Below are 26,625 nucleotides of genomic sequence, written 5' to 3'. Positions count from 1 at the left end.
GTCAAATGCAAATGCGGGATCTAGCATCTTTGATATTCAAAACTTTCTCACAAAATATACATTTTATCAGAGCAATTTTCGGAAGCAGCAGCCCCTGCATATGAGATGGAGTTGTGTCCATCATAGGTAGCAATGTTTTCATTCCACTTTTCTTCAACCTCGGTAGGTTCAGGTAGTGGGTGTATTAGGCCTAGAGGGGCTCCGCCAATGGAATCTTGCAGCAGTTTTAGATGTTCAGAGATACCCAAAATTACCATATTGTCTGTCATAGAACGGCATCGGAGATCAGTGATATCATCTTGAAGTTGTGCATTTTGTTTACTTAAAGTTATGTTCCTGCCTGTCAGCATGTATTCATTGGATATTTTTATCGTGTATGATCGAGTTTTTCATGACTGTGTCATATTTGTCATTGATGAGAGTTTGACCCGTAATAATGTCTTTGATTTGTGAATTTGCTTCGGAAATTTGGATTCTATTTGTGGAAATATCTGTTTCAATTTTCGTGAGTCTGGATAAAATCATAGATTGTTTGGTTTCAATATCATTAAGTTTGGATAATTTACTGACTACATAACCGAGTTTAGCAGGTATTTCGTTATGATAGATCTAATGCGGGTCTGTATGATGGGGATGCTGTGCTTGGGAACCAACGTGAGTAACCCCAAACGGGTTCGAAGTTATGCTCCTCGTAGGGAATACGAATGCTGTAGCAGTTACATTTAGGGGAAAATTTACACTAGGCACAGTTTAAACACTTGATGGAGTACTATTTGGTACTAAGGTTTGCACTTTATTCTTAGATTTAGCTCCTTTTTTATTGTTGGTCGCCATTTTTATTTCCATGTCTTCAGTTTCACTTGAATTTTAACCAACCTGTACCTTCAGACATTTTCGTTCGTCGCCGCTTTGTTGACATACATACTACCTCATTTATACAATAAACACTTACAAACTTTTTTGTACTAAAATGTCTGCAAGTTTATATTATATTATTTTTATAAATGTCCGGTCAAAAACGAATGCGTCGACAGCCATTGTTGTTGTTGTTGTCCAAAACCGTGTATAATCGACTGAGACACTTTAAATATGTTTGTAGATAACGATTCAGTTAGTTCATGTATCACGTGATCGATCGGTAAACAGCGATCAGCGCGAAACAGTTTCATTGTTTAATCGTTGAAGCAAATCATAACTATAAAACAAGTCCTAAATTCGGGTACTTTATCTTCATCCCAAACGACGTTTATTTTCAGCCGTATTTTCTCTATTCGAATGTCTTTTTAACGAAAATATACTGATGCATGATTAAAATCTTCATTAAAATCTTGAATGGCAAAATGTGGTACATATCTAAAATCAATATATTGTAACAATAAATCGTCAAAGGTGCTACTACCCTTACTGAAAAAAAAACGTAATTTCACCCCTTTTTTTGATCCTCATATAGGCGGCCGTTCGCTATGAAAAACCAATCGATTTACAATTTTACAAGTGTTTAATCGACCACGTGGTCTTGATTTGCACGTGCTGTGATATCATTTTGGAAAATATAGGACATATTTCGATCTAAATACTTATCGAATACAATGAAATCATCTAAATTTGAAGTACGACTATTGAAATCACCGGACAAAACACTTTTCCTAGTAAAGAGCACTTAAGAATATTAATTTCTTATTGATAAAAAAAAACGAAATCTATAGAACTAGATACTTTTGAGTTAGTTAGTGGTTTATTTTCGGAGCAGCTAATGTTTGTTTGTTCCCCCGGATTAGCTGGGAAAAGCCTTAAATATTCTTGATTACAGAGTAAGTCTTATCTTTTATTTTCGCTGACTTTAGATAACATCCTTTGTGCGTTAGGCTTTAGACTTTTCGGGATTTTTCATTTAGACATTTAGGCAAAATTAAAACTGTTCAATAGAATTTCTATTAACTTGGCTGTTGTTAGAATATGATAATAGAAATATTTTAAGCGAAACAAATTTGAGGTCGACGTTATGAGTTCTGAGCGAGCTTTCTGCCTTGAATCTTATTTGAGGTTTTTCAAAGACAGATAACTTATACGTACATGCGTACATGTATGTTTAAAACATTTTGTTTTTATATTTAAATCATGTTGTTTGTTTTTGTTTTATTTTGTTAATCACAATACGTACATAATAATAGGTTATTCCATATCTTATTTCTGTAAAACATTGCCAGTTTGAATAAAGTTCTTCAAGTTGTGTAAAAATAGGCCATTTTGTTTTTTTTAAAAAAAGGTCACAGGTTTAGAAAACAAGATGAAAGACGCCAATCCACTCTTTATTCTTTATTGAAATTTTGCACATTCACTCAAAAAGAAGTTAACTGTAGAAAATAAGCAAAAAACAAGGTATTGTATACCTTCATTTTGAATTGTTTGCCCTTGATTTAAGCAAAAGCCCATTTCAGGGGCAGTTAACTAAATAACGATGACGGTTACCACCGAATTTCGTTAAAAAGTTCCTATTATCATATTTAAGAACATGCTAGGTTTTAGAAAAATATATTGAACAGTTTTAATTTTGCCTACATGTTTTTATAAAAAAAATCCCGAAAACTTCTTAAATTACGTAATGAAATAACTTACTTAAATATTTCGAATGAAAATTGAAAAAGTACTGTTGAGTTGAGAAAAGAAACTGTTAAAGACAGAAATTATTTTTCGTTACATGGACGCATTATACTGATTTTAAGAGACCTAAATGATCGAGAGATTGTGGATACAATACAATGTATTTATTTTTTTTTTCTACTAAAATATTTTATCGACTTACAGATCACCATTTAAGCATATTTTCATCGATTATATTTCATGTTAAGCTATGATGAAACAAAAGTAAATAACAAGGAAAGAAACTTGTTAAAAAGGAAATAAAACCGAACTGTTTAAGACAGTACACAATTTAGACTTCGTGCGATTCCTGTTACATTCAATTTATGAACTTGATGTTTTTGTGTTGTTTTTTTTTCATAACTTTATTAACATGCCATAATTTTTAGGCTTGATTGCGGGACACTTTTCATTTGAATGGGGGGAGGGGAATTGATCAGCAACCAAATGAGCCGTGACATGACATTTCCAAAATAGTCGCCAAATTTGACATTTTCAAAGATTCTCAAAATACGTTCTTTTCTGATTTTTTTTTTTTGGATACTGAAAACTTGATTTATAACGTTTCTTTGGCGTTAGTGACTACATCATTCAAAAAAGCTACGCTTCATGGTTTAAACTAAATCCTCGTTTTGCTTGACGTATACTCCTACATGTATCTTAATACGTAAAACGCATGCAAAAATAAATTATTGACAAGGTAGCTCACATTTTTTTATAATGACTTTATTACACAAACTTTGTTCAAGAGTACCGTAACAATTGTAACCTATCTAAAGTTGCGTGATCATATACTGTATACATTTATAACATATTTACATAAAAACTTGAACAACAACAATTTTTAAGCATGATGAATATTTTAATTAAGTCATAGGAAACAGACCCACGTAAAGAAAATGAAGTGAGACGTTAATCGGTTATGCGTAAACAGCGCAAAACAAACGAAGTTTATTATTTTAGCGCAGTTATTGTTTTTTGAATCAAGACATATCCTCTAAAAAACAAGATACACAAAATATTTTAAGACATTTACGGAATCATGAAATTATACGTAGCCCACAAAAATAGTTCGACAAAGCTTTGTTCAAAACGCCATGAGTGATATACTCTGAGTCATATGGGTTTTATCTCACGAATAAAAAAAAACAGACTTTCTCTTATTAGCATAAACTATTGCAACGTCTTGACAGAGTACATCTCAAATAACAATGCAAAATATTAACAAAATAAAATATCACCGTATGTCTACTGCGTGACTTATGCAGTATAGGGGCTATTTTGCACAAAGTAATTTACGTGAATTGCAAGTGCTGTATGGAATGTGTAAATTTCTTCTTTGGTACACTTCACAATATTTTACTAAAATATACAATTCCCTATTTGTTATGAAAATAAATATGAATCTTGAAGCATGCTGCTTACATTAAATTCAAGGAAATTTATTTTCCATAAAACAGGATGATATTTCAACAACTTCAAGCGGCTTAAGCACACATCCACTACAATAAACAATTGTCTCTCAATTACATACTATTGTTATGAGAATCAGTTTTATAAAACAATGATATCCATTGATTTGATATCTTCCCTGTTCTATTATATTGTCCTTGCAATAGAAAACACTTTCAGGGATTAAATTAAGCAAAAATTACATGTATTTTTTTTATGATTGTTATTGTTTTTCAAGGGTCAAGATGTTTTCCAAGTATTTCCATTATTGAAACATGTCGTGACTGATATGTATACATGTGTATATAAATTGGAATCATATATATTCCTTGACATTTTCTTCCTTGTAAAAATGAGTCATGTCTACCCATTTCTTTAAACTGCGGAAACTTAAGTGACGATATCAACATCAGCATATTTCAGGCAGTTCAAATGTTTATCCGAGATTGCAAACGATTTCCATAGTCTATGCTTCACTGCTTCTCCAATTTACTCCCGGAATAGATCCTCCTCTTTTCTTCTACTTATGAAATTCAGTTGGTTTTTTGTGTATTTGAAATTATGAAATTCTGAAACTTTATACAGTTATTAACACGACAATTATTGTGTTTAATCTATTAACCAATTCCTTAATATTTCATCTTCTACTTAATGCCCCTTTTCGTTTTGTAGGTGGCTAATTTGACTTAGTAACGAATCTTTTTCATTTTTTGAATCCAATTAACAGTTACTTTTCTACTTAAAATTAAATATTTCAAAAATTTTCAAAAAAAAGTCTTATTTATGGTAGTTAATCCTATGTCAGGAAAAGGCCCCTATAAGCATTTTATTCTTTCGGATCTGATCCTATTTCTGCAATGTATTGTGTTATTTCACTATTGTATGAAAATCTTGTATGAAATAGCAGATGCATAAACTTAACTGCGTAAAAACGCCATCATTGTGGTGAAAAAAATATTATATTATTGCAGTAACGAATTGTTTTTTGTTGTTTTTTGCTTATATACAACAGATGCGCGCACTGTTTAAAGCTGCACAGTTCTGACTGGAAAATCGCGCGTCGTATGATTAAAATAAAAGTGGCGTCAACTTCGACGTAACGTTTCAACGATTACGTCATTTGATCACTATGTTGAAAATGTCATGTCATTGCTCATTCATAGTTTCTAAAATTTACATAGTAGCATACAATCTATATAACCCGTATTTAGAGAATAGAATTGAGAGAAAACAGAATTCCTAAAGAAAGCCCAACACGGCAATATTGAAAATGTTGCAGGCTCGGTTTGATTGGGCCTATTATCTTTTTTATAAAGTATTGAGGCTTCGTAAATTCAGTCAGTCACAGAATAGTATAAAGCTATGTAAAGTAAGTACAATTAGCCATGTCGTTTCGTAAAAATAGCGAATCATGTACTAGTAGACTATATAACCTCATATTTAGATGTAATTTCACGGTGTTTGAGCACGAAGTGGAGAATATGATTGTCTGCAGGCGGATTCAACTTACGTTTTGGTGATTTACGTGGGTTGTAATTGCCATTGATAATATGTACATTGTTTGCTTTTGGTTACTTCACAATATTACACATTTAAATACATTTTCAAAATTTTCATGAAAATAAGCATGAATCTGGAAGCGTGCTGCTTTAATTACAGTTTATGACACATTATGACACATTTGCTAAGGAAGCCACAGGTGGTAAACTATTGTATATTGCAAGGCTGTATGGGGTTGATCGTTTCGTTATTTGCGTTCTGGAATAATTAATAATAATTTGATAGTGAGATTAAAGTATTTAAAATGTAAAATTTCTGGCTGCATAGTAGATTATTTCAGATTTTGATTTTTACTGGGACATAAATCATCTCCGGGACGCCTCCAGAACAGACATCTTATTTCTGGAACAGCCCCGGACGTTCGGGCCGTTATGGCATGTCTTTAAAAGACAATAGAAGTGCAATTAAATTTCATTTCATCGCATAGATATGGTTATAGCTGATGCAATACACTGGTTACCCTGCGGCCAAAGACCTGAACCCGGCGTATTCTCAAAAATAAGCCGAGGTACGCCCCCTGGCAAAACACTGACCCCCACTTTAAAAAAAAGAAAGTTTGTTTTCACCTGGGCCACCGCGCGAATAATTTCCCCAGGTTTCCCCCCTAAAGGGTTTAAAAAACAAGTGAGTCACGCTTCCTGTGTTGAAAAAACTGTTTTCAATTTAAAAAAGAAGAAAAAAACAACAGAAAAATTGTCTTATAATGTTATATTTTCAAATGTTTAAGCCATAATTTTATTTGACAACAGAACACCATTTTCACCAGAAAGATCAATCGATGCCGCATCCATAAAGGGCGCCCAACGGGGTAAATGTATATTTCGCATTAAATACTCATTATTGAAATAATATACGAAGTTTATTGTGCGTTTAAACACACCGTGATTGTTCGACTGATTTGTGGAAATGTCATTTCGGATACTTGATTAAGGTATTAGCACCCTAATGCATTACCTACGCGTTGAAGAGTATTCAAATAGGCTAGAACTACTGTTAACTACATTGAAAATGAGGGCCATGGGTTCAATCCCTAGAAGGGTCAACTTTTTTTCTTTCTTTTTTTTCTTTTAACATTATTTATGTATCTCTCATGTCCCATTTGGAAAGAAAAAAAGTGTTTTATTTTGATTTTTTAATTTATATAGATATTTATTGGCTGAATTAGGCTAAATCTAGTAATAAATATGATACCTGATATTTTCAAAGTGTAATATAATCAAAACTAGACGGTAAAAGTATTTCATATTTTACAAAATCAACCAATATACTTTTTTAAAAATTTAGGGAAACTTTGAAAACAGGCACTCATTTGGGTAAATTTTGAGAATTTTTTAAATTAGGCTCCCTAAGTAGAAAAATGGTCAGACACATGGTAAAAATGGGTGGGGTAGGGTAACATTTTTATACAGATTTCATAAATTTTATGTAGGAACCATAATTTTGCTTATGTGGATTGTTAGCTGAATGGTACTGTTTGTTTCTTACCAAAAATTAATGGGAAAACATTTTTCATTAGAAAGTTATTGCAGATTATTTAAAGGTTCCTCATTTCTAAAAAAGGCCTTCATAACATCCTAGCTTGAGTTCAGAAAAGTGGCCATAACTTGATTTCCGTACGGTAAACTTTGTTTAAATTTTGCATACAGGTTTACTTTAAGGTATACATCTGACCTATGATGTCAATTTTTCAGTTCCTTATAGTGCCCATTAGGGTCCTCATACCTTAATTCAAACATTTATTTTTTTTCACATGTAACAGGTATTTTTACCTTCAATGTCCCCACGGAACCGTTCAACATAATTGGAATAATTGAACACATTTAGTCCGCCATTTTGAAGACAGCATAAGAAACGAAACTGGAAATTATTGTGTTTTGACGAATTCAAACTTATGTATGTTCTATTTACAGGTACATAGAAGTGTAAGCAATGGATACGTTGAGGAAAACATTAACAGTTTTGTTTTGGGGCTTGCTAGCTCTAACAATCGTGGATGCTGGACCCTTTTCCTGGATGAAAAAAGATAAATTTGATGAAATAATGGACAAAATGACTGCAGTTACAGCAGAAAACTGCCACTCAAAACCACGGTCAGAGCTAGAGTTACCCAAGGAGTCAGTGTCACATGTACCCGTATATAACAAACTGCTCAGTAATGTGTATTTTGCCAATAGATCTATGCTTCTACACATGCATAATTTGGCGTTCAATCGAGCCTTCTATTACAGTTTTATTTATCAAAGAATGAACACATCAGATGACTTTGAACATCAGCCCGGTTTGATGTACCTGTATATGTCGGCTGCTGCCGATGTCTCTGCATCTCCGGGATGGGTCAACGGCTCATCATTACTTTTTGACAATAATTGTACTTACCCAAATTGGTATACAACAGTCGATTTTAACACTACTCTCTCTTTATTTGGTCCAAGAGCGTGGAGAGCTGATGATTATAATGAACCACAAAATTACTTACGTGAATCCACAAATAGAACAATTAATGTTGAAGACTACGCAACAGGTACAGTTCCAAACTACACAGATGAATCATACAAATACGCACCTTATACTCGATATGAGTACGACCCAACAGATGCGCGACAAGAAAAGCCACTTTTCTGGTGGCCAGATAGTCGTGGCTACAAAGACTCTTTACGTAAATTCACATACTCGGTTGGAATAAAATTTTCCAATCAGACAGGCAAGTTTACAAGAGATGACTTTGAAGGAATTCCATTTTTTGGGCCGCCACAACCAGGTCAGACTGATACTGATATTACATTACCTGTGCTATTCACAAAACCATACTTTGATTGTGGACGATCAAATCGTTGGATTACTACCATGTCTGCTCCTGTGGTTGACTTCACGCCTAGATACTCATCATGGATCCATCTAAGAAGACCTAGGTAATGGTTGTTTAACTTTAAGAAACATTAATAGATTTCTGTAGGCTTAAAACTTCGAGCAATCTATATTCTGATCTACAGGAACAAAATAAATACATATTCAAATTATAACATTAATGTCATGTCTAAAAATATTATAAATTATTAAGCTATAAATGTTTGTTGGAAAGTAGATGCACTACTGGCAATGGACTTTAATGTTTGATTTTGTAAATGTCCTGTTCATAATAGTTATTTAATGGTTTTTACGAGTCAATATTTGGCAGGGACATCTCTTGTTCTGATATATCAAGAAATGAAAAACTGTTACTTTATATGAAGGTGTACAACTACAGACTAAAATAAATAAAATTAAATGGTATGATGTCGCTTAATCGTTAATAATTATTTGTTTATATTATATGTGATTTATATAATGCAAGCTAATTGAAAGCCCATTGAAAATGTGAACGTCATTTAATTTCGTTATAAAATATAGTTGTTATGTTTCTAGACATCTACATAAAGTACCTTTAATATATATGTTAATTAATAGTAACAGCTACAATAATGTCATATACAAATGTTTATCAAAAACCATGCTCCATGCTTTATTTCTACAAGAAAAAAGTTGTTTTCATTGTGTATGTAACGTATTTACTTATACACAATAGAATACACTGCAGTGATAGAATTATTTTAATTTGCACAAACCATTGTATCATTTACTCATAATGATAAGGTTTGAAAATAGCCATAAGACAAATATAAAACAAGGATTTTTTTTCAAAAGCCATAATAGGAATTTAATTGTTGTAGACATGGTGATTAGTGACGGGAACGTAACAGTATTTAATCTGAAACTGTGTGCCAGATATTGCATAAAACAAGGAAGCTGTCCTTAAAGTAAAGAATCAACCTTTGTCATTTACAGAATCTTTTATTTTTGTGCCCCCGTTATTAGGGGTTCATCTGTCCGTTCGTATTCTTTTGTGTCGTGCGAAGCTCAAAAAGTATTTGACCCAGAGTCATGAAACTTTACGGGAATATTGGTCAGCATCTGTTGATGTGCACATTGGTGTTTGCGTGTGTTTCTTTTCAGTATTTGTAGCGTTTTTGCACTTAAGTAAGTGTAATTTGCAATTTTCATTTTTTGTCGCACGTAGCTCAAAAAGTATTTGACCAAGGGTCATGAAACTTAACAGCAATGTTGCTCAGGATGTGAAGTTGTGCACCTGGTGTTTTGCTTGTAGATTTGATCTGTTTTGTCAGAATTATGGACCATGACTTTTCGGCAATTTCTAGTTGGGTGGTCCCAATATTCCTACTTGAATAATGTTGAATCACCCTTAGGATATGTTGCCTGCTTTTTAAATTTGTCTTTTGACGTCTTATCTGTGATACGCAGGCTTCATAACCTCTGATCCCCTTTCAAAATTCCATTTTATTTAGTTCCGCCCATTGTTTTCTCGTTTAGGGCACACGCTTTTTATTAGTTGGGGACCATACGCCGCTTTTCATGGAATGGCACGGAAGTGTCACATTGAGGGTTCCATGATAACAGCCGTATGACCACATCTGCGGATGTTTCTAAATTCAAAATTTTACTATTTCTTTAAATGTTGAATTCTGCTTAAACCGGTGCTAGGGGGCGTGGACGGTAACTTGCACTTTCCAGTACCGTCCATGAACAGGCTCAATCAAACCGAGCCTGCAACATTTTCAATCTTGCCGTGTTGGGCTTTCTTTAGGGATTCTGTTTTTATCTATTTTTTAGTAAAAATGGCAATATTCAATTTGTGTCAGGCGTAGCCAAAAAAGTATTTGACCTAGAGTCATGAAAATTAAAGGAATGTTGGTAAGCATGTGAAGTTGTGCACCAGAGGTATGGTTATGGATTAACTTAGTATTTGCAGAGTTTTTGTCCTTGATTAAGTAAAAATTTACAATTTTCATCTTGTGTCCCACGTAGCTTAAAATTTTGACTTATAGGCACGAAACTTTACAGGAATGTTGTTAATTATATGAAGATGTGCACCTGGTGTGTTTCTTGTGGATTAATTCTGTTTTGTTAGAGTTATTGCCCTGACTTAGTAAAAGATTTCAAATGTTTTAATTTGTGTCGCTTGTAGCTGAAAAAGCATTTGACCCAGAGTCATGAAACTGTATAGGAATGTTGGTCAGCGTGTGTAGTTGTGCAACAGGGGTTGAGGATTTATTCAATATCTTTAGAGTTATTTCTCTTGACTTAAAAATTTGCAATTTCCAACTTGTGTTTATCTCCAAAGGTAATTGACTAAGAGTCATGAACCTTTACAGAAATGTTGGTTAGCATATGCAATTGTGCACCTGGTGGTTTGCTTATGGATTTATTCAGTATAGTAGAGTTATTGCCCTTTACTTAGAAGAAACCATTCTAAAGAATGTGTTATGTGTACCTTGAGTTCTTGAGTTAGAATCTACCAACTGGCATTGTTCAACATGCAATTATTTATACAATTCATTCTTCAAACAACTCAAGTATTACTATATCATAAGAGAACTGCATAATTTTTACATTATACAGGTTTGTAGCTGTGGTAGGAATAGATGGAGTGTTTGAGCGTATTGATATCAATCAGTGTCCTTTCTCAGAAGGAAATGATCCTCCAAACATGTTTGCTGGAACACATAGATGCAGGGAAACTACAATGGTAAGTCTATGTTACACTGATGAACACTTATGTTGCATGGGGTAAGTGCTGGAATGCAATGAGTATTTCTACATAGATGCTGTAAAACTCCGATGGTAAGTATTGGTTTGCAATGAGTATGTTACATAGGTGCTGTGATTCTAAAGAAAATTAAATGGCATAGCAACTTTTTTAATGATATGTATGTTCTAGCACATCCTTATAAAACCTATACTTTTTAATGTGAACAAACAAACTGCTATGAAAGAGTATGCCAATACTGTGTACTTAATTTAGTGGTTGTAAATAAATAAAAAACATATTGCACTACACTTGAGTGATTACATTTTTATTACATATGCGATGAGTTTGCTTATAATATATTTAACAATTAAGGATTGGTAATTTCGCTGATACACCTTGTCTTACATGAAAGATCATGGCAAAATGAATGCACCGTATAATGACGTGATTTATTATTCAGAATCAGCATGAAATTGTCAGTCATACTTCCATCTAAATGTTTCAATGACAAGTAAGTTCTGGTAAAGATACCCGACTTACCATTTCTAAAGAAAATTATATGGCATATCAATTTTTATAATAATATGTATGTTCTGGCACATCCTTATAAAAACCTATACTTTTTAATGCGAGCAAAACGATATTTGCTATGAAAGAGTATGCCAATACTATATACTTAATCTAGTGGTTGCAAATTAATAATAAAACGATTTTCATCATGAATTAAGAATTTTAAATGGAGAAAAGCAGGAAAATATTATAAAATACAAAACAAATAGAAATGTTAATTTTTATTGTTGATCAGGACATAAACTTTTTTGTACAAAAATAAAAGAATTCTATATGTGAGGTATTTAGGGCAAGTTATTCATAAACTACATTATGACTGACCAAATTATCAAGTTGTATATGTTAAATATATATCAGATCACTAACATATACTGTAATGTGCAATTTTTGTTTGGGTTACTCAGAATTATACATACATTGTACTTGTTTTTTTTTCACCAGTTTTAAAGTGAGGACTTTCAAAAATTATATAATTCTGTTTATTTGTTTTTGTTTTTTTTTGTGTACATACTGTGTTTTAAATTATTTTCTGCAAACAGTTTATGAATTAAAAATCTTTCATAAACTTTAAATGTTTGACATCATTTTTATTTGAATAAACTTACAGCAGAAGAATTTACATTTTATAAGGTAAAAATTCATTTGCAGAGATCAATAAATGGTGCTTAAATAAAGTACATAGAACTTCGTAATACATTTAAAATGTAACATTTCAGGGCTATTGGTAATGCTTACCTGACTGTATGGAAGCCTTGGAGGGTCACTTTTGAGTTTCGACTTATAGATTTATTTTACTATTTTCTTATGACTTTTGATTTATGACTTTTGATTTATGACTTTTGATTTATGACTTTTGATTTTTGACTTATGGATTTTGTTACTGTCCCACGTGCTTGCCTCATTATTTCCAAGGAAAATACGGCAGAATATGACAACGATTCAGACGAGGTAAGTTCATTTACCTAAGTTTCTTGGAGACTTATTTAAAAACAAAATATGTGGGTACATATGCAAGGACAGATGTTATTCTTATATAAGCCTTTTTAATTGATTAAGAAAAGAAAATATTTTGCTTGCATTGCATTGCATTTGGTATCCATTTTTTATTTTGATTTCCGGAACAGGGATATATAATCTCAAATTGACATACAGCGTATGAATCAAACGCTTTATTTTTTTATGTAGGTTCCAGTTTTAAATCCAAATCAGTCTCAAATTGTTGTTTGCTGCAGTTTCAATCGGTTTCCACCCGTAGTTCATTCTTCGTCCATCTTATATTGAATAGAGACCAAATTATAGGCCTTATTTTGACAAAGAAATTTGTAATTAAGAAGTTTCATGAAACATGGTATTTCAAAAACAATAAATCATACAGCTTTGAAACTTCACACACTTCAGACACTTAAGTAATAAATCTCTGAATTGCATTGTTATCAAAGTATGCCTCTTTTTCGACTTTGAATTTGTTGTTTAGAATTTTCATGAAAAATGGTTTCGCAAAAACTATTTTAGCGATTCCTTTGAAACTTAAAACACATTTTAAGTGTTGACATCTAAGGTCAATGACCAAGTTTCGTATGAGTGGCTCACAATTTGACATACTGATGCCCATTTTTAAAGCTAAAATGTTTTGTCAGAAGGTTTATGAAATATGGTCCCATAAACCAGTTTTGATATAATATTGAAACTTTATTATTCACTTGTTCAATATCAATAACTTAGGACAACTACTAAGTACAAAGTACATGTTATTTGTATATAAACTTTTGAATACAGTTATGTATTAAGGGATTTTTTGTATTTCATTTTGTATATATAGGTATTTCATTTCAATTGAGATAACACATACTTTTAATGTTTTCAATTTAAATTCTAGTAAAGCTACCTGTAGGGATTAAGGACGTGCTGTCGAATGGTTTCAACTACAAAGCAGTTGCAAGAGCATCAGCAATACATATTTGTCAAGTTTTCGGAGCCAGTTTAGAAGACTATGAGGTTTCATTGCAACACAGCGTTCGTTCCGAGTGGAAAGTAGTACAGTTTAGCAAATGCAAAATGTGCAAACACTGGTGATTTGGTTTTCTTCGTTATTGTCTATGGAAATATTCAGACATTTTCGGAATACGAGGGTTAACCTTTTCACACTTGTTTCAGACGCTCGACAACCCCACCATTTATTGTGGACGCTTATTGGAAACACACAATTCACGTCTCGCCACGTTTATTTTATATTGTCGATATCTCCAATATGGTATAAAACTTGTATCGATAGACAGGTCATCGTGAGACAAAGAAAGGTGTGAAAAATCATGAATTCATAATTCTGGCTTTCATAATTTTCAGTATTTGCACATTGTAAATTTTAAAACTTATATGAAAGGTATCGAAATCAAACTTTGCATGTTCATATAGCTCGGCGAGGCAGTAAGAAACATACTTCTTAGCTATCATAAATTTTAGAAAGTCTTGTTTTTTATTGTTTTTTTTTTTCATACTTAGATTTTGTTAAGCTCATAATTATCTCAAAAACTGTTGAAGGCATCAACTTGAATTTACTGGCAGATATATCTCGACGAGACAGAGTGCATTGTATTGTTAACAAAACTTTTGATTATAAAATTAAATCGTTCTCCTAAGTTAAAAATTCCCTTTTTTGACATGGACATGCCGTGGGTTGTGGGTATGCTCATTACGAAAGACTATGAGATTTCCTTTACATATAAAATTGGTCATACTTCGAAAAAAAATGTGGACGTTATTTAAAGTTAACTAGGAAATATTATGCGAGAGACTGTGTTTGTTTTTTCTTTCTTTTGAACATGTAGAAATGAAGAAATAACGCTCTGACAATGATTTTAAAAATCTTGACTTCAATAATAATAATAATACAAACACTCTAACGTTGCTAATTTACCTAATTTATCTTATGTTTTCAAACGCTTTGTTAAAACACTCATGATTTTCTTAGTTTTTCATCAGTAACGTATCACAATGTGTTGTTTTGTAGAAATATTGCATGCATATATGTCTTCTGTGACGTAAATACTTGAAGTTTTTGTTGATGGCAGTGTTCATTTTAAGCTGTTCCTTAGTGTTAGCTTTTAAGTAAGGCATATGTGCTATTTTAGAAAAAAATGCTAGCCTCTGTATTTCTTATCTCTCTTTTTTTTTTAAATTAAATATAATGAAGCTCAAATGCAGTTTGTTTTGCATATCTAATACATTTGTTTTCTTATAAGACAACAATTTTGTTAAACAAAATAAAGCACGGTTGTAGAATTAGAAATGTTTGTTGTTATCTGTTTAAACGCATTTATTCCAAAAAATTATTGATAGCTCTGCCAACCTGTCACGGTCTAGACCGTGAGGTAAAAAAAAACTTTGGTAACGTGGTCTCTCGGTAGAGGTATATTTAGGTGGTCTGTTGAGGGAGTTGGCTGGTTCCACACAGTTTACTTCTATAGTGATTGATATTCTATTTCTACTTTGCTCATTTTAACCTCTTACATATAATTTTAATGGAACATTGACTCTACATAAATAAATAAATTCTCTGTAACATTTAAATACTGTTTATTCTGATAGTAAATTGCAAGTTTATTTTGGTTATAACAAAGTTACAATAACACAATAATAAATTGTAAACAAATGAGGACAATGTATTTTTATCATTCATGACCAGATTAAATATGCATTTTTCTACTTACAACATTGGAAAATTGATATCTCGCTCGACCTTCGGTCTTGCGAGATATCATTTTTCCACCGCTGCTCGTAGCAATATACAAAGCCTTAAAAAGCTACTACTACATAATATTCCGTTTATATCTTCTTTAATTTAATGTATTATAATGCCTAACGCTTGTTCCCTCTTTAATAGTGAACACGGAAAAATAGCGTACCAGTCAACCGTGACTAAATTCAACAAAGAATTAAATAATCTTTTTCAAGATGTAAAATGTTAATGAAAAATTGTAATAAAGCTACACATCTAGAAAATAGCTCAGAACTGTTTAATCTGAATAAAAAATTCTTATTTATCAATAACAGTTTATTTACTTTTATACTTAATGCTGCAGACAGCACATATGAATGAATGTTCCGAATTAAACCTTCTATACATATGATTTTACAAAAACAATTGATGTTGATTCTTCACGTAAAAAAGATCAACTATCATATGATAAAATCATATGAATGCAATAATTCTAATGCAAAAATGAGGCTAGTGGCTAAATGTACTTGTAAACATTATATGACTTCAACACCACTCTCGGCTGATGTGCTAATTTGCTTATTTTGCACTAATCTAAAATCAAGTTAAACTAATGTTTATACCAAGGCAAAGAGTAACAGCAAATGACAAAAGTTATAAGTCAAAAGTCAAAAGATAAAAGTCATAAGTAAAAAGTGATAAATTATAAGTGAATAGTCACAAGGCAAAATTTAATAAAAAACGAGAAAATTTATTACAAAGATCAACTATTATTTTTGAAATAACAATCATATATTTTACATATAGTTACCATAATACATTCTATAAAGTATGGTTGCTATTTGTTGCGAATGAATAAGACGTTTAAATCTAATTACACATACTTGAAATTACACATATCACTTATATGTCACGGTACGAATCTATTCAGTAGATGATGTGCACTCTCGGTCGGGACAGAACTAGCCCTGTAAGGGGTTGCGGGTTCAAATCCCGGTATGGCTGCATATCTTTTTTCCCCTGTGGCATTTGGTATAGTGGAAAGTGTCCCTGCCAGTCACGCAGGAGACCGAGGTTCTATTCCTAGCCGGGCAGCCTTTTTGTAACCAGGGCTTGATATAGAACAGATACAGGTTGTGGGTTTGAAACCCATAGGAGCCAACATTTTTTTTCTTCGTTTTTTCTGTTAACAGTATTTTTGTATTTTTTCTAACTATATTTAGATCTAGATGGAAAAATATGCTCGTTTTCTATTATTATCATTTTTTACAGATATTCATTGCCTAATTAATGCTAAATATAAGAGCAAATACGACATATAACATTTTCAATGCTTTATATATTACAAACAAGCCGGTAAAAGCCTTCCATATTTCTCAGAATGAATCAATATACTTCTAGAGAGATTATAGCAAACTTTGATACAAGCCCTTTGACAAATGTAATTTCAGTGATTTTCTAAATTTAGAATGATATGATAGAAATTGTTCAAATGGGTGGGGTAGAGAAACATTTCCATGCATATTTCTATCGTGTCGAGAAAAGTCATGCATTTAACATGCATAGTTCATTACTAGAATGTTATTTTTTTTGCATCTAAACAAACAACACTTGCAAAACATGTTAAATAAGAAGATATTTTTTAGACTTTCAATACATGTATTTCTTTTTAAAAGCCTTTTTGATGTATATGTTCTGACTCATAATAATGCCTACAACTCCAAATCCGTACAGTAAATTTTGCTTAAATTTTGCATACATGTGTCCTTTAGGTCTATACCACTTAACAATGTTGTCAATTTTACAATCCCTTATAGTGAAAATTAGAGTGGTTATAACTTAAATGATAATTTACAAATATATTGTAATTTGCTCAATATTTACAAACCAATATCTTCAAACAACCATAAAATGAAGTGAAATCGTAGACTATCGTCTTTATGACTTTAAAACATCATTTTTTGAAACTCAACCTATAGTAATCTAGTATATATCAATAACACAAAAAAAATAAAAAATTAGCCGTTTCAAAGCGTATTTATATTAAATCTACTCTCAAAATTAAATCGTTCAACTCGGTACACAGTTGTAGTGCTGAACGGCGTCCAATGGCATCTGTAGATCTGGCTTCAGAAGGGGTGCTAATTCTACGAATTCCTCACATTGTCTTTTTGGGCGTGAATACATGTTCTTTGCAAATATATACGTCTCTCAAGTTAACTGCATTGCCGAAGTCGTGAGTTTCATACAGACCTGGTACAAAAAACAGTGTTTCAGGTTTACCATAAATAACAGAAGGTATGTTGCCTTATTTCATGTGCAATCCGGTCTAACTCGGTTTGTATGAGGTCCATAAAGCAAAATTTTAAGTTATCACATTGTATCTGGTCCAGATCATTAAATGCACATGTATCGCGTAAGTCTTTGAAAAAAATTAATCCACCAATGGATTTCATTTTGTCGTAATGTACACCACCACTTCTCAATGCGTTGGTTAGATGTGCTTTTTCCAACTACAACGCTTTGAGTACCAGCAATCGGATCTGTAGAATCGTGTCTGAAGTATTCCTGCAATAGTAAAGCAATGCAGTTTTCCGTACCAACATCACAACGTAGTATTGGGTGGGGGGACTTGGTATTGTTCATTAAAGGTGTCAAAAAGTATCTTGCAATAAGGCGTGGGTCGTTATTTGAGTCCGAAACCTCTAACCATATTATTTTTCTACTATACCTATTCACAGCATGTTTATGGTTTACATTTGTCTCAACCGTCCATATGTCATATAAAACTGGTCCCTTGGCGTAGTATACGCGTCAGCATAAGCGATGAGCTTTCCGCAACTCAATACCATCTGGATCAAGCACTCTAATCATTTCCATGACGTTATCCCCCTTGACGTACATGTTGTAATCCAGCATTAGCGTACGTCACATTGTACATTATCCTATGCATTGTCCACACTTGTATTTCTCTGTTTATAACACCAGACACAGTCTCAAAAGGAGTATATATTCCATTATACCGTTTTAAATTTAAGCGTTTAAAAATTCTATTCACTGTACTTGTATCTTGGCACGGTAGCTTTGGTAATGCCGAACAGTATAATGATGAAGACACAGATCAACATCAAGGTTTTCATCCTCGTTACCTTTTGTCCAGTAGTTGTGTCTGAAATAAGAGTTTATCTTTTATTTAAATCTTTATACATTCATAGTATATAAAATGGGTAAATCTTCTAGCTCCGTCTTTTAAAGATTGATAGGTACGAAAAAAAATAACATTTAAAATGATAGTAGGATATTTTGTTCTAACTTGTCCTATATCTATGTTTGTTCTTAAGTGTTTTTTTTCTCAATTGTTAAAATATACAACAAAATTAGACATTGATGCTAAATGCAAATGTGCCTCGATCACAATTATAACTTTGTACTTGTGTGTATGAACATAGCACTTGCTGTTCATTATGAAATTGGTTAACACTATCTAAGTACTTCAAAGAAATACTGATTCTGTGTTAGCTAAATAAAATGCTGAATTGCGATACATGTTTAATACTATGCACCATGCCATTTTAAGACGTAAAACTTGTATTCCCTGTCTACTTGTAAAACAGTTATTTGTTTGTTACTCATGGACAGATTTTGTGATGAGGACAAAAATGTGTAAGCACTCTAATATAATGAACATATTTAGAACATAGCAGATTGCAGAAAACACACAGTCACACTTGTGAATTAAAGTCTGATATATTACCACTATGGGATTATATCAAATAACATTAATTCACTCCTTAACACATCATCTCCTCCATGACAAATCTCAATGAAATTATTTAAAACGTTTAAAAAACATACCTGAAACCAAAGTTGCTGCTTTCAGCTTCTAAAAAACGTGTAAAATGGGTTAGCCATAAGTCATAAGACGTAAGTCACAAATCAAAAGTCACAAATCAAAAGTCAAAAGTCGAAAGTCAAAAGTTAAACATCCGTAAGTCGAAACTCAAAAGTGACCCTCCAAGGCTTCCATATGTCTGTGATAATATTACACTAGAGATTGTTTTATTTGTATTTAATTGATTTGGTTTTGATTGCTTGTTTATTTTGTCATAAACCACATGTATAAAAAGTATAAAATATAAGAGCCCTTATATAAGAGCCACTCTGTTAAAGTTAATTCTTACGGACTAGGTTTATAGAAATATATAGGAATCATTTGAACTGGTAAAAATTTAGTATTAATTCAATTAATCTTATTTGATATTTAGATGCTTTTTACTGTACAATTTTTTAATGAACCTTAAAGTCTGTTGTTTTTTTTTAACTGTAATTTTATGGTAATTGCTTTTCAGCTATATATATTACATTTTCTTGGAAATGTTTTTTAGCTTATTAAAGCATTGATTCCGATCATCTCCTGAAGATATGAGCCGCGTCACGACAAAACAAACGTAATGCGTTTGCGACCAGCATGATCCAGACCAGCCTTCGTATCCGCGCAGTCTAATCAGGATCCATACTGTTCGCTACTAACCCTATTACAAGTAGAGAAACTGATAGCGAACAGCATGGATCCTGATCAGACGGCGCGGATGCGCAGGCTGGTCTGGATCCATGCTGGTCGCAAACGCAATATGTTGGTTTTGTCATGACGCGGCTCATATAATGTTTGTAGAAATTGTTACTTTGGAAGCTTGTTTCTGTGTACCAAAGGTATAATTACATGAAATTATTTGTTTTATAATTGTAAGCATAAATTTGTTAATATGTTAATTGGACAAGATTTTAGTTATAACAGGGACATGAAAATGTTTTGATTTTGCTTAATAATTCATGTAAATTTAGGATTGTGAAAGTATCAGGTGTAATTGAAATAATAACATGTCCCTGTAGATAATTTTCTACAATTTCCCATCATTTATTGAGCTAAAGATGAAAATCGTGTGGTTTCCAGAAAGCAGAGTAATTATTAGCTCACCTGAGCATATGCTCAGGGTGAGCTATTAGGATCACTCTTCGTCCGTCGTCTGTCGTCCGTCGTCCGTTGTCCGTTCACACTTTTAAAACGACATCTCCTCTGAAACCATATGGCAGATCATAATGAAACTTCACAGGGATGTTCCTTGTGTGAAGCCTTAACAAAGTTGTTCAAAGAATTTAATTCCATGAAGAACTCTGGTTGCCATGGCAACCGCAAGAGAAAACTTTAAATATCTTCTTTTAAAAAACCCTAAGAGCTAGAGCTTAGATATTTGACATGAAACATCTTCTAGTGAGTTTCTACCAAGTTTGTTCAAATAAAAGCCCTGGGGTCAAAATTGACCCCGCCCCAGGGGGTCATTGATTTTCCCTATATGCATATAGTAAAAAATTAAAAAAAATCTCCTTTTAAAGAACTCAAAGAGCTACAGCTAAGATATTTAGTATGAAACATGTTCTAATGGGTGTCTACCAAGTGTGTTTAAATAAAAGCCCTTGGGTCAAAATTGGCCCGCCCAGGGGTCATTGATTTTCCTTATATGTGTATAGCAAAAACTTAAAAAATCTTCTTTGAAAAAAACCCAAATAGCTAGAGTTTAGATATTAAGCATGAAACATCTTCTAGTGAGTGTCTACAAAGTTTGTTCAAATAAAAGCCCTGAGGTCATAATTGGCCCCACCCCGGGGGTCATTGATTTTCCTTATATGTGTATAGCAAAAACTTAAAAATCTTCTTTGAAAAAAACCCAAACAGGTAGAGTTTAGATATTAAGCATGAAACATCTTCTAGTAAGTGTCTACAAATTTTGTTCAGATAAAAGCCCTGGGATCAAAACTGGCTCCGCCCCAGGGGTGTCATTGTTTCTAACTATATGTGTATAGTGAAAACTTAAAAATCTTCTTTTAAAAAACCCAATGAGTTAGAGCTAAGATATTTAGCATGAAACATCTTCTTATGGGTGTCTACCAAGTTTGTTCAAATAAAAGCCCTTGGGTTAAAATTGGCCCTGCCGATGGGGGGGGGGGGATCGTTGTTTTTCATTATATGTGTGTAGTAAAAACTTAACATTGTGAAACATCTTTTCATGGGTGACTCTTCCGAGTCTGTTCAAATAAAAGACCTGGGGTTTAAACTGGCCCAGCTTCGGGGGCCTATATACTGGTGAGCGACCTCAGGGCCATCATGGCCCTCTTGTTGGTTTAAAAAGGGTAGAGAAGAAAATCGATAGAGGAAATTGTAGCCTGTCACATTTAAAACGTTTTTCTTTTTAATGGAAAATAAGACGTTTAGATTTTAAAGTTTGTTGCAAAAAAAAATTAAGGAAAAAATAAGGTACTTGAGTATGTAAGATTTTTACCTTATTTTTAAATCATATAATAATATAAAGGAATTCATAAACAATTAATTCGGCTATTTAAGAATGTTATCAATATATTGTAAATCTTATCTAGATTTTCATTACTACAGTATGTTTTAACCCCTACCACACTTAATATGTAAAATGTATTTGTTCATATTTCAATATCATAAGTCAAGTTAATTAAAAATTAATCTTTTTTAAGGATATTTTCAAAATGTTATGTACTGACTTAGTAGCAAAAAGTGCAGACCATGATCAGCCTGTACAAAATTGTGCACCGTAATCTTGATCTACACTTGTTGCAAAGGCACCACTTGCAGGCGAATAGTTAAATACATGTTGATAATTAACTAAATAGCATAAATGAATTTTCAAGGCATTGTAAAATATTTGTAAATGCGTAAATACTTTAATTTAATTCGCAACATTCAAGATAAAGAAAGTTATGCATTGCTTATAAGTTTTTTTATTATGATATTCAGAATAGGGACAAATCTGTCATTTTTCATTATACTGACTTATTCATTTGGATGTCAATAGAATATTCAGCAATGACAGCCTGTTTTACAACTTTTAGTTCTTAATTCAATGTTTATATAATTGTTATCAATGTTTTATGACATTGTTGAGTTAAAAATGAGTGTTTTGAACAATTTGCTTTTTGCTGTTGAAACAAGTGGTTTGAAATGTGATAAAGTAATTATTTTATTGTCAGTGAAGAAAGAGAGGTACTTGTTATGTAATTGTGTTTCAGTGTGAGCCAATCAGTGGGTATGGGTTCCGTCGTGGTGGTTATCAGTGTGTCTGCTTACCAGGTTACTATTACCCTTCGTCGCATGATGGTCCGTTCCAGGGCTGGGAGATTGAACAAGCTACATTGGAAGAATATGAACATGGATTTGACTGTCTCAAAGCTGAAGGTAAGTTTATGTGGTTTATATCAAATTGTCTTACATTTCTGTCCTCTGAAATTTTTAAATAGTTTCAATTTTCAGTGTGATATTGTTATATAGGAGTAAGGATTTATGACTCTTTTTTTTTTTGAAAGGCTTCTAGGTGAAAGAATTAAGGTTTACTAAATAGCTTTGTTTGAGCTGTATATTAGATAATGGATTTTGATATTTTCAGAATTTTAAAGTCTCACTATTAATTTACTTGTACAAATGTTAATTTACAAACTTTTCTTCTTTTTATGTTAACTTATTTTAGTGTATGTTTTATCAATTGATGTATATTAACATTATTTTTTATGAAAGGGATGCAAGTTGTTCCAAATCAGATGCCAGAGTTTGTACGTAGAAAGAAAAGATCAACATTGTATACAGCAACTAAGAAAGATGAGTTTTTGCTACTAACCAGTCCAATGTTAGAGCAGTCTGCTTCTCCTAAACTTAGACTGGTTGCCAACAGAAAGCGTCGCAGTGCCGATGGTAGTGAACAGTATGTGGCAGCAACTTATAGAAAGCAGTTTGTAAAACGATATGATGGCGAGACAAAGAAATTTCGTAAGAAGAGAGAAGCCTTTGAGTACGATTCATGGGAAAAAATGTCAAACATTCGACAGAGGTTCTTTAATGTGACTAAAGAAAGCTGTAGGTCAAAGGAATGTTTTGAACTTTATTTACCTGGTGATGCTGGATATGGCGTGGAGAGACAGTTTGAGGCTCAAGGTAGAACTGCTCTACGTTTATCACATTTCCTTAGTAACTTCTTACAGAACGTTGATGAATATGAACAATTTGGTAATCTTAAAGGAGACAGAGGACTGAATGAGACCCATATATTTGGTGAAGTTTTGGCAACGGTTATGGGTGATTTCAAGGTCCTTGGTGCTGGTGCCTACTTTGACCAGTACAAGTTCCAAGTTTCCCCACCAGTTAATACTACAGATCCAAGATACTCTAATGCAATCACCAGAGAACTCTTTGGACCATTCTCATGGCGAATACAGAACCCTAGTGATGGTCTTGATGCCTTTAGAGCCATAGATTCAGCAGGAATTGCAGCTTATAGATACATAGATGAGCCTTGGTTTAGAAAAATGAAACAAAGATGGGCGACGAATTTCCACAGTCTGAAGAAGTTTATTGACAAACAAATGATACGTTCCAGTCCTAATTCAACAAGTTCCATCCGATTTGAACATTATCCAATCACATATAGCGCACCCAGCTATGAAGATGGTGAATGGTCTAGACCCGAGTTCAAGTGTGACGGTTATATTGATGACTGGGTGTCAACCTACACAGTTCCTTTCTTTGGTTTAAACAGCGACAAGTCACAGATAGAATTTAAGTAAGTTTCTGTTTGTATAGATGTTTGATTCAACACAGATTGCCAGAACATTAGACAAGGAAGTTAATATGTATACATGTAGTATAAGTTACTATTAAAACCGACCAGAAACGGAACAGAATTACCACACGGACTCCGCCCTGAATTACAGTTTAATTTGATACAAGAAATTCTAACATTAAAGTCAGATCAGATTTTTAAAAAAACAAACGTTTATTCATTTTAATTTATATTCTGTTAATGATTAAATTCGTTTCTTGAATGATTTGAAATTATCTGCAGTTAAATTTATTGATACGATGTGAATATAGGAAGAATTAAATTTAAAAATAAAAAAGTAACGAAAAAATCTACATGTATATAATTGAAATTTATTTTATAGATATAAGTGAACTGAAGCAGGCTTAAATTCACCAGAATGAGTTTGTAATATTGTGATATTTAAATATTACAGGGGAGTGATAAGAATTCACGTCAAGTTGAAATATCTTGACATTAACCAATGTCCAGCAGATATCTATGTGGCCAATACCTTCAAAAATACAGCAAAATGTGATTTCAGATCACAATATGTGAGTCCAAAATATATTTGTTCTAAAGTTTCTATAATATATGAATTGTTCATTTAGACAGTAACAGATGAATTGCCCATAATTTGTGATTTTTGAAGTTAAATCTCAAAAATGTCTTGTTATTGGGTATTTTCTTATGCACAAATGGATATAAGTGTAACTTTAATTGTAATTGTTTTAAATGAATGAGATTTAAATGAACATATATGTAGACAGACAAGATTTCTATATATATCAACATCTTGTTGTATAAAGGTAACTGTAGAGATATTTACACGTGTATTGATATATATCAGGGACTGAAAAATGTTTTCAGGAACACTTGTCCTGCAGGATACTAAATTCTATGAACAGGCTACATTTTCCTACTCAAACTGCTGCAAATTCTCTCAAATTCATTTATTAATACTCTAGTTGATGAGTTTAATTCTTGTATATAGATATGTCTATAAATATATACAAAAACATCAATAGTTATTATCTCCAATTTCTACATTCTTTTATCCATCCTGAACTCAAGTATTTATTACAGGTACTTTAAATGTAAATATTTTACAAATCCGATAGCAGATATATATACTGGGACAATCAGAGAACAAGAGTATACCACCAGTGTGCAGGCTAACACAGAAGAAAAGGGCAAGAGGGATTGAGCAGTCTTGTCTGCGTACTGGCGGATTATAGTCACGTAACTGCCACTGTGCTTGTTCTCTGATGTCAAAACTAGACTGTTGCTGTGGCAACATTACAGAAGCTTTAGATCATCAAGGAGTAACATACTGGACACCATGTGGCTGTTTATAACTGATTCTTGTGATAAAAACAATTATGCAGTAGTAACTTTTGGTGTAGATTTTATTCTTAAATAGTAAAGAGTTTTTAATTTCCTTTATATTATTCCAGTGTGTGCCTCTGCCAGGCAAAGGGTTTGAGCAAGGTGCTTACAAGTGTGTGTGTCGTCAAGGTTACGTTTATCCATTTACTGACCTCTCATGGTTCTTTCACGGTCAGACAATGGAAGAAGAGTATTCAAAGAAAAGTCTTGGTGAGCCGAACAGGTACATAAGTTTAAACATTTGATTTGTGTATGATAATTCAAAATTAGCATCAACAAAAAGTGATTTTGTTAGGGGAAAAACATGTATGCTCTAACTTTGAATCTATGCTTGTAAGATTGAAATCGTTTATGATCTTTGATATTACTGATAGGTGTTTAAAAAATAAAAGGAAGATATGATTAAATCCAATATATTATTGGCTTTTTTTTGTTTTTGCTCTATGATCTTTCTCTGTTTCTAATTAGTTTTTTTTTCATTGTGTTTATTAATAAAAAGGTATTGTGTTTTCATTAGGATGTCCTGCCCAAATACTTGTCTTAGATTAAAAATCTTGTCTATAAAAAATATTTAAACGAGTTTTGACACTGCAATGTTTAATGAAATGAAATCTGTCTTTTTTCAGATATGACACATTGAGGTGCAGAATAGCTGGAGCAGATGCTGCTATGGCAAATGTTGTCCTCATTGCTTTTACCACGCTGTCATTGTTGCTATGGAAACACTGAGAACATAACAACATCTTAGAACATTTCTGTAAATAATAGTTTATGAAGTAGACAGAAGTATAGACAAGTCTTCCTGTATATATAGACATTTTACACTGTGATTTCATTTTCATATTGTGCACAAATAAATCATGAAGATTGTACCTCGTGCTTGTTAATTAGGGGTATCATTTTTTTTATTCTCCTAAGTAAATTGATGACAGATTTTTATCTTACTCATTTAACATTTACACTTCCTTGATTAAATACATTATGGATTATAGAACTTTATGCTTACATATATCATTTTAAAGTGTTTTTAGTCCTGTCATTAGAGTGCCATTTAACATAATACA

At 32.5% G+C, this 26,625-nt stretch overlaps 1 protein-coding gene across 1 annotated transcript; it reads left to right on the top strand.

Annotated features, from left to right (window-relative positions):
- Window positions 1-1,691: 1,691 nt before the first annotated feature.
- LOC132739151 (uncharacterized) lies at window positions 1,692-26,625 on the top strand. Its single transcript, XM_060726805.1, has 8 exons — window positions 1,692-1,811; window positions 7,563-8,561; window positions 11,107-11,233; window positions 22,614-22,779; window positions 23,116-24,154; window positions 24,609-24,726; window positions 25,630-25,784; window positions 26,188-26,625. Exons 2-8 carry the CDS (start codon window positions 7,582-7,584, stop codon window positions 26,288-26,290), a joined length of 2,688 nt encoding a protein of 895 aa, XP_060582788.1. The 5' UTR covers window positions 1,692-1,811; window positions 7,563-7,581; the 3' UTR covers window positions 26,291-26,625.

This window comes from Ruditapes philippinarum, unplaced genomic scaffold, assembly GCF_026571515.1.
Source record: "Ruditapes philippinarum isolate M1 unplaced genomic scaffold, ASM2657151v2 ctg2258_1_1_1_1, whole genome shotgun sequence".
Classification (NCBI taxonomy): Eukaryota; Metazoa; Mollusca; class Bivalvia; order Venerida; family Veneridae; genus Ruditapes; species Ruditapes philippinarum.
This window is presented reverse-complemented; position numbering and strand designations above follow the sequence as displayed.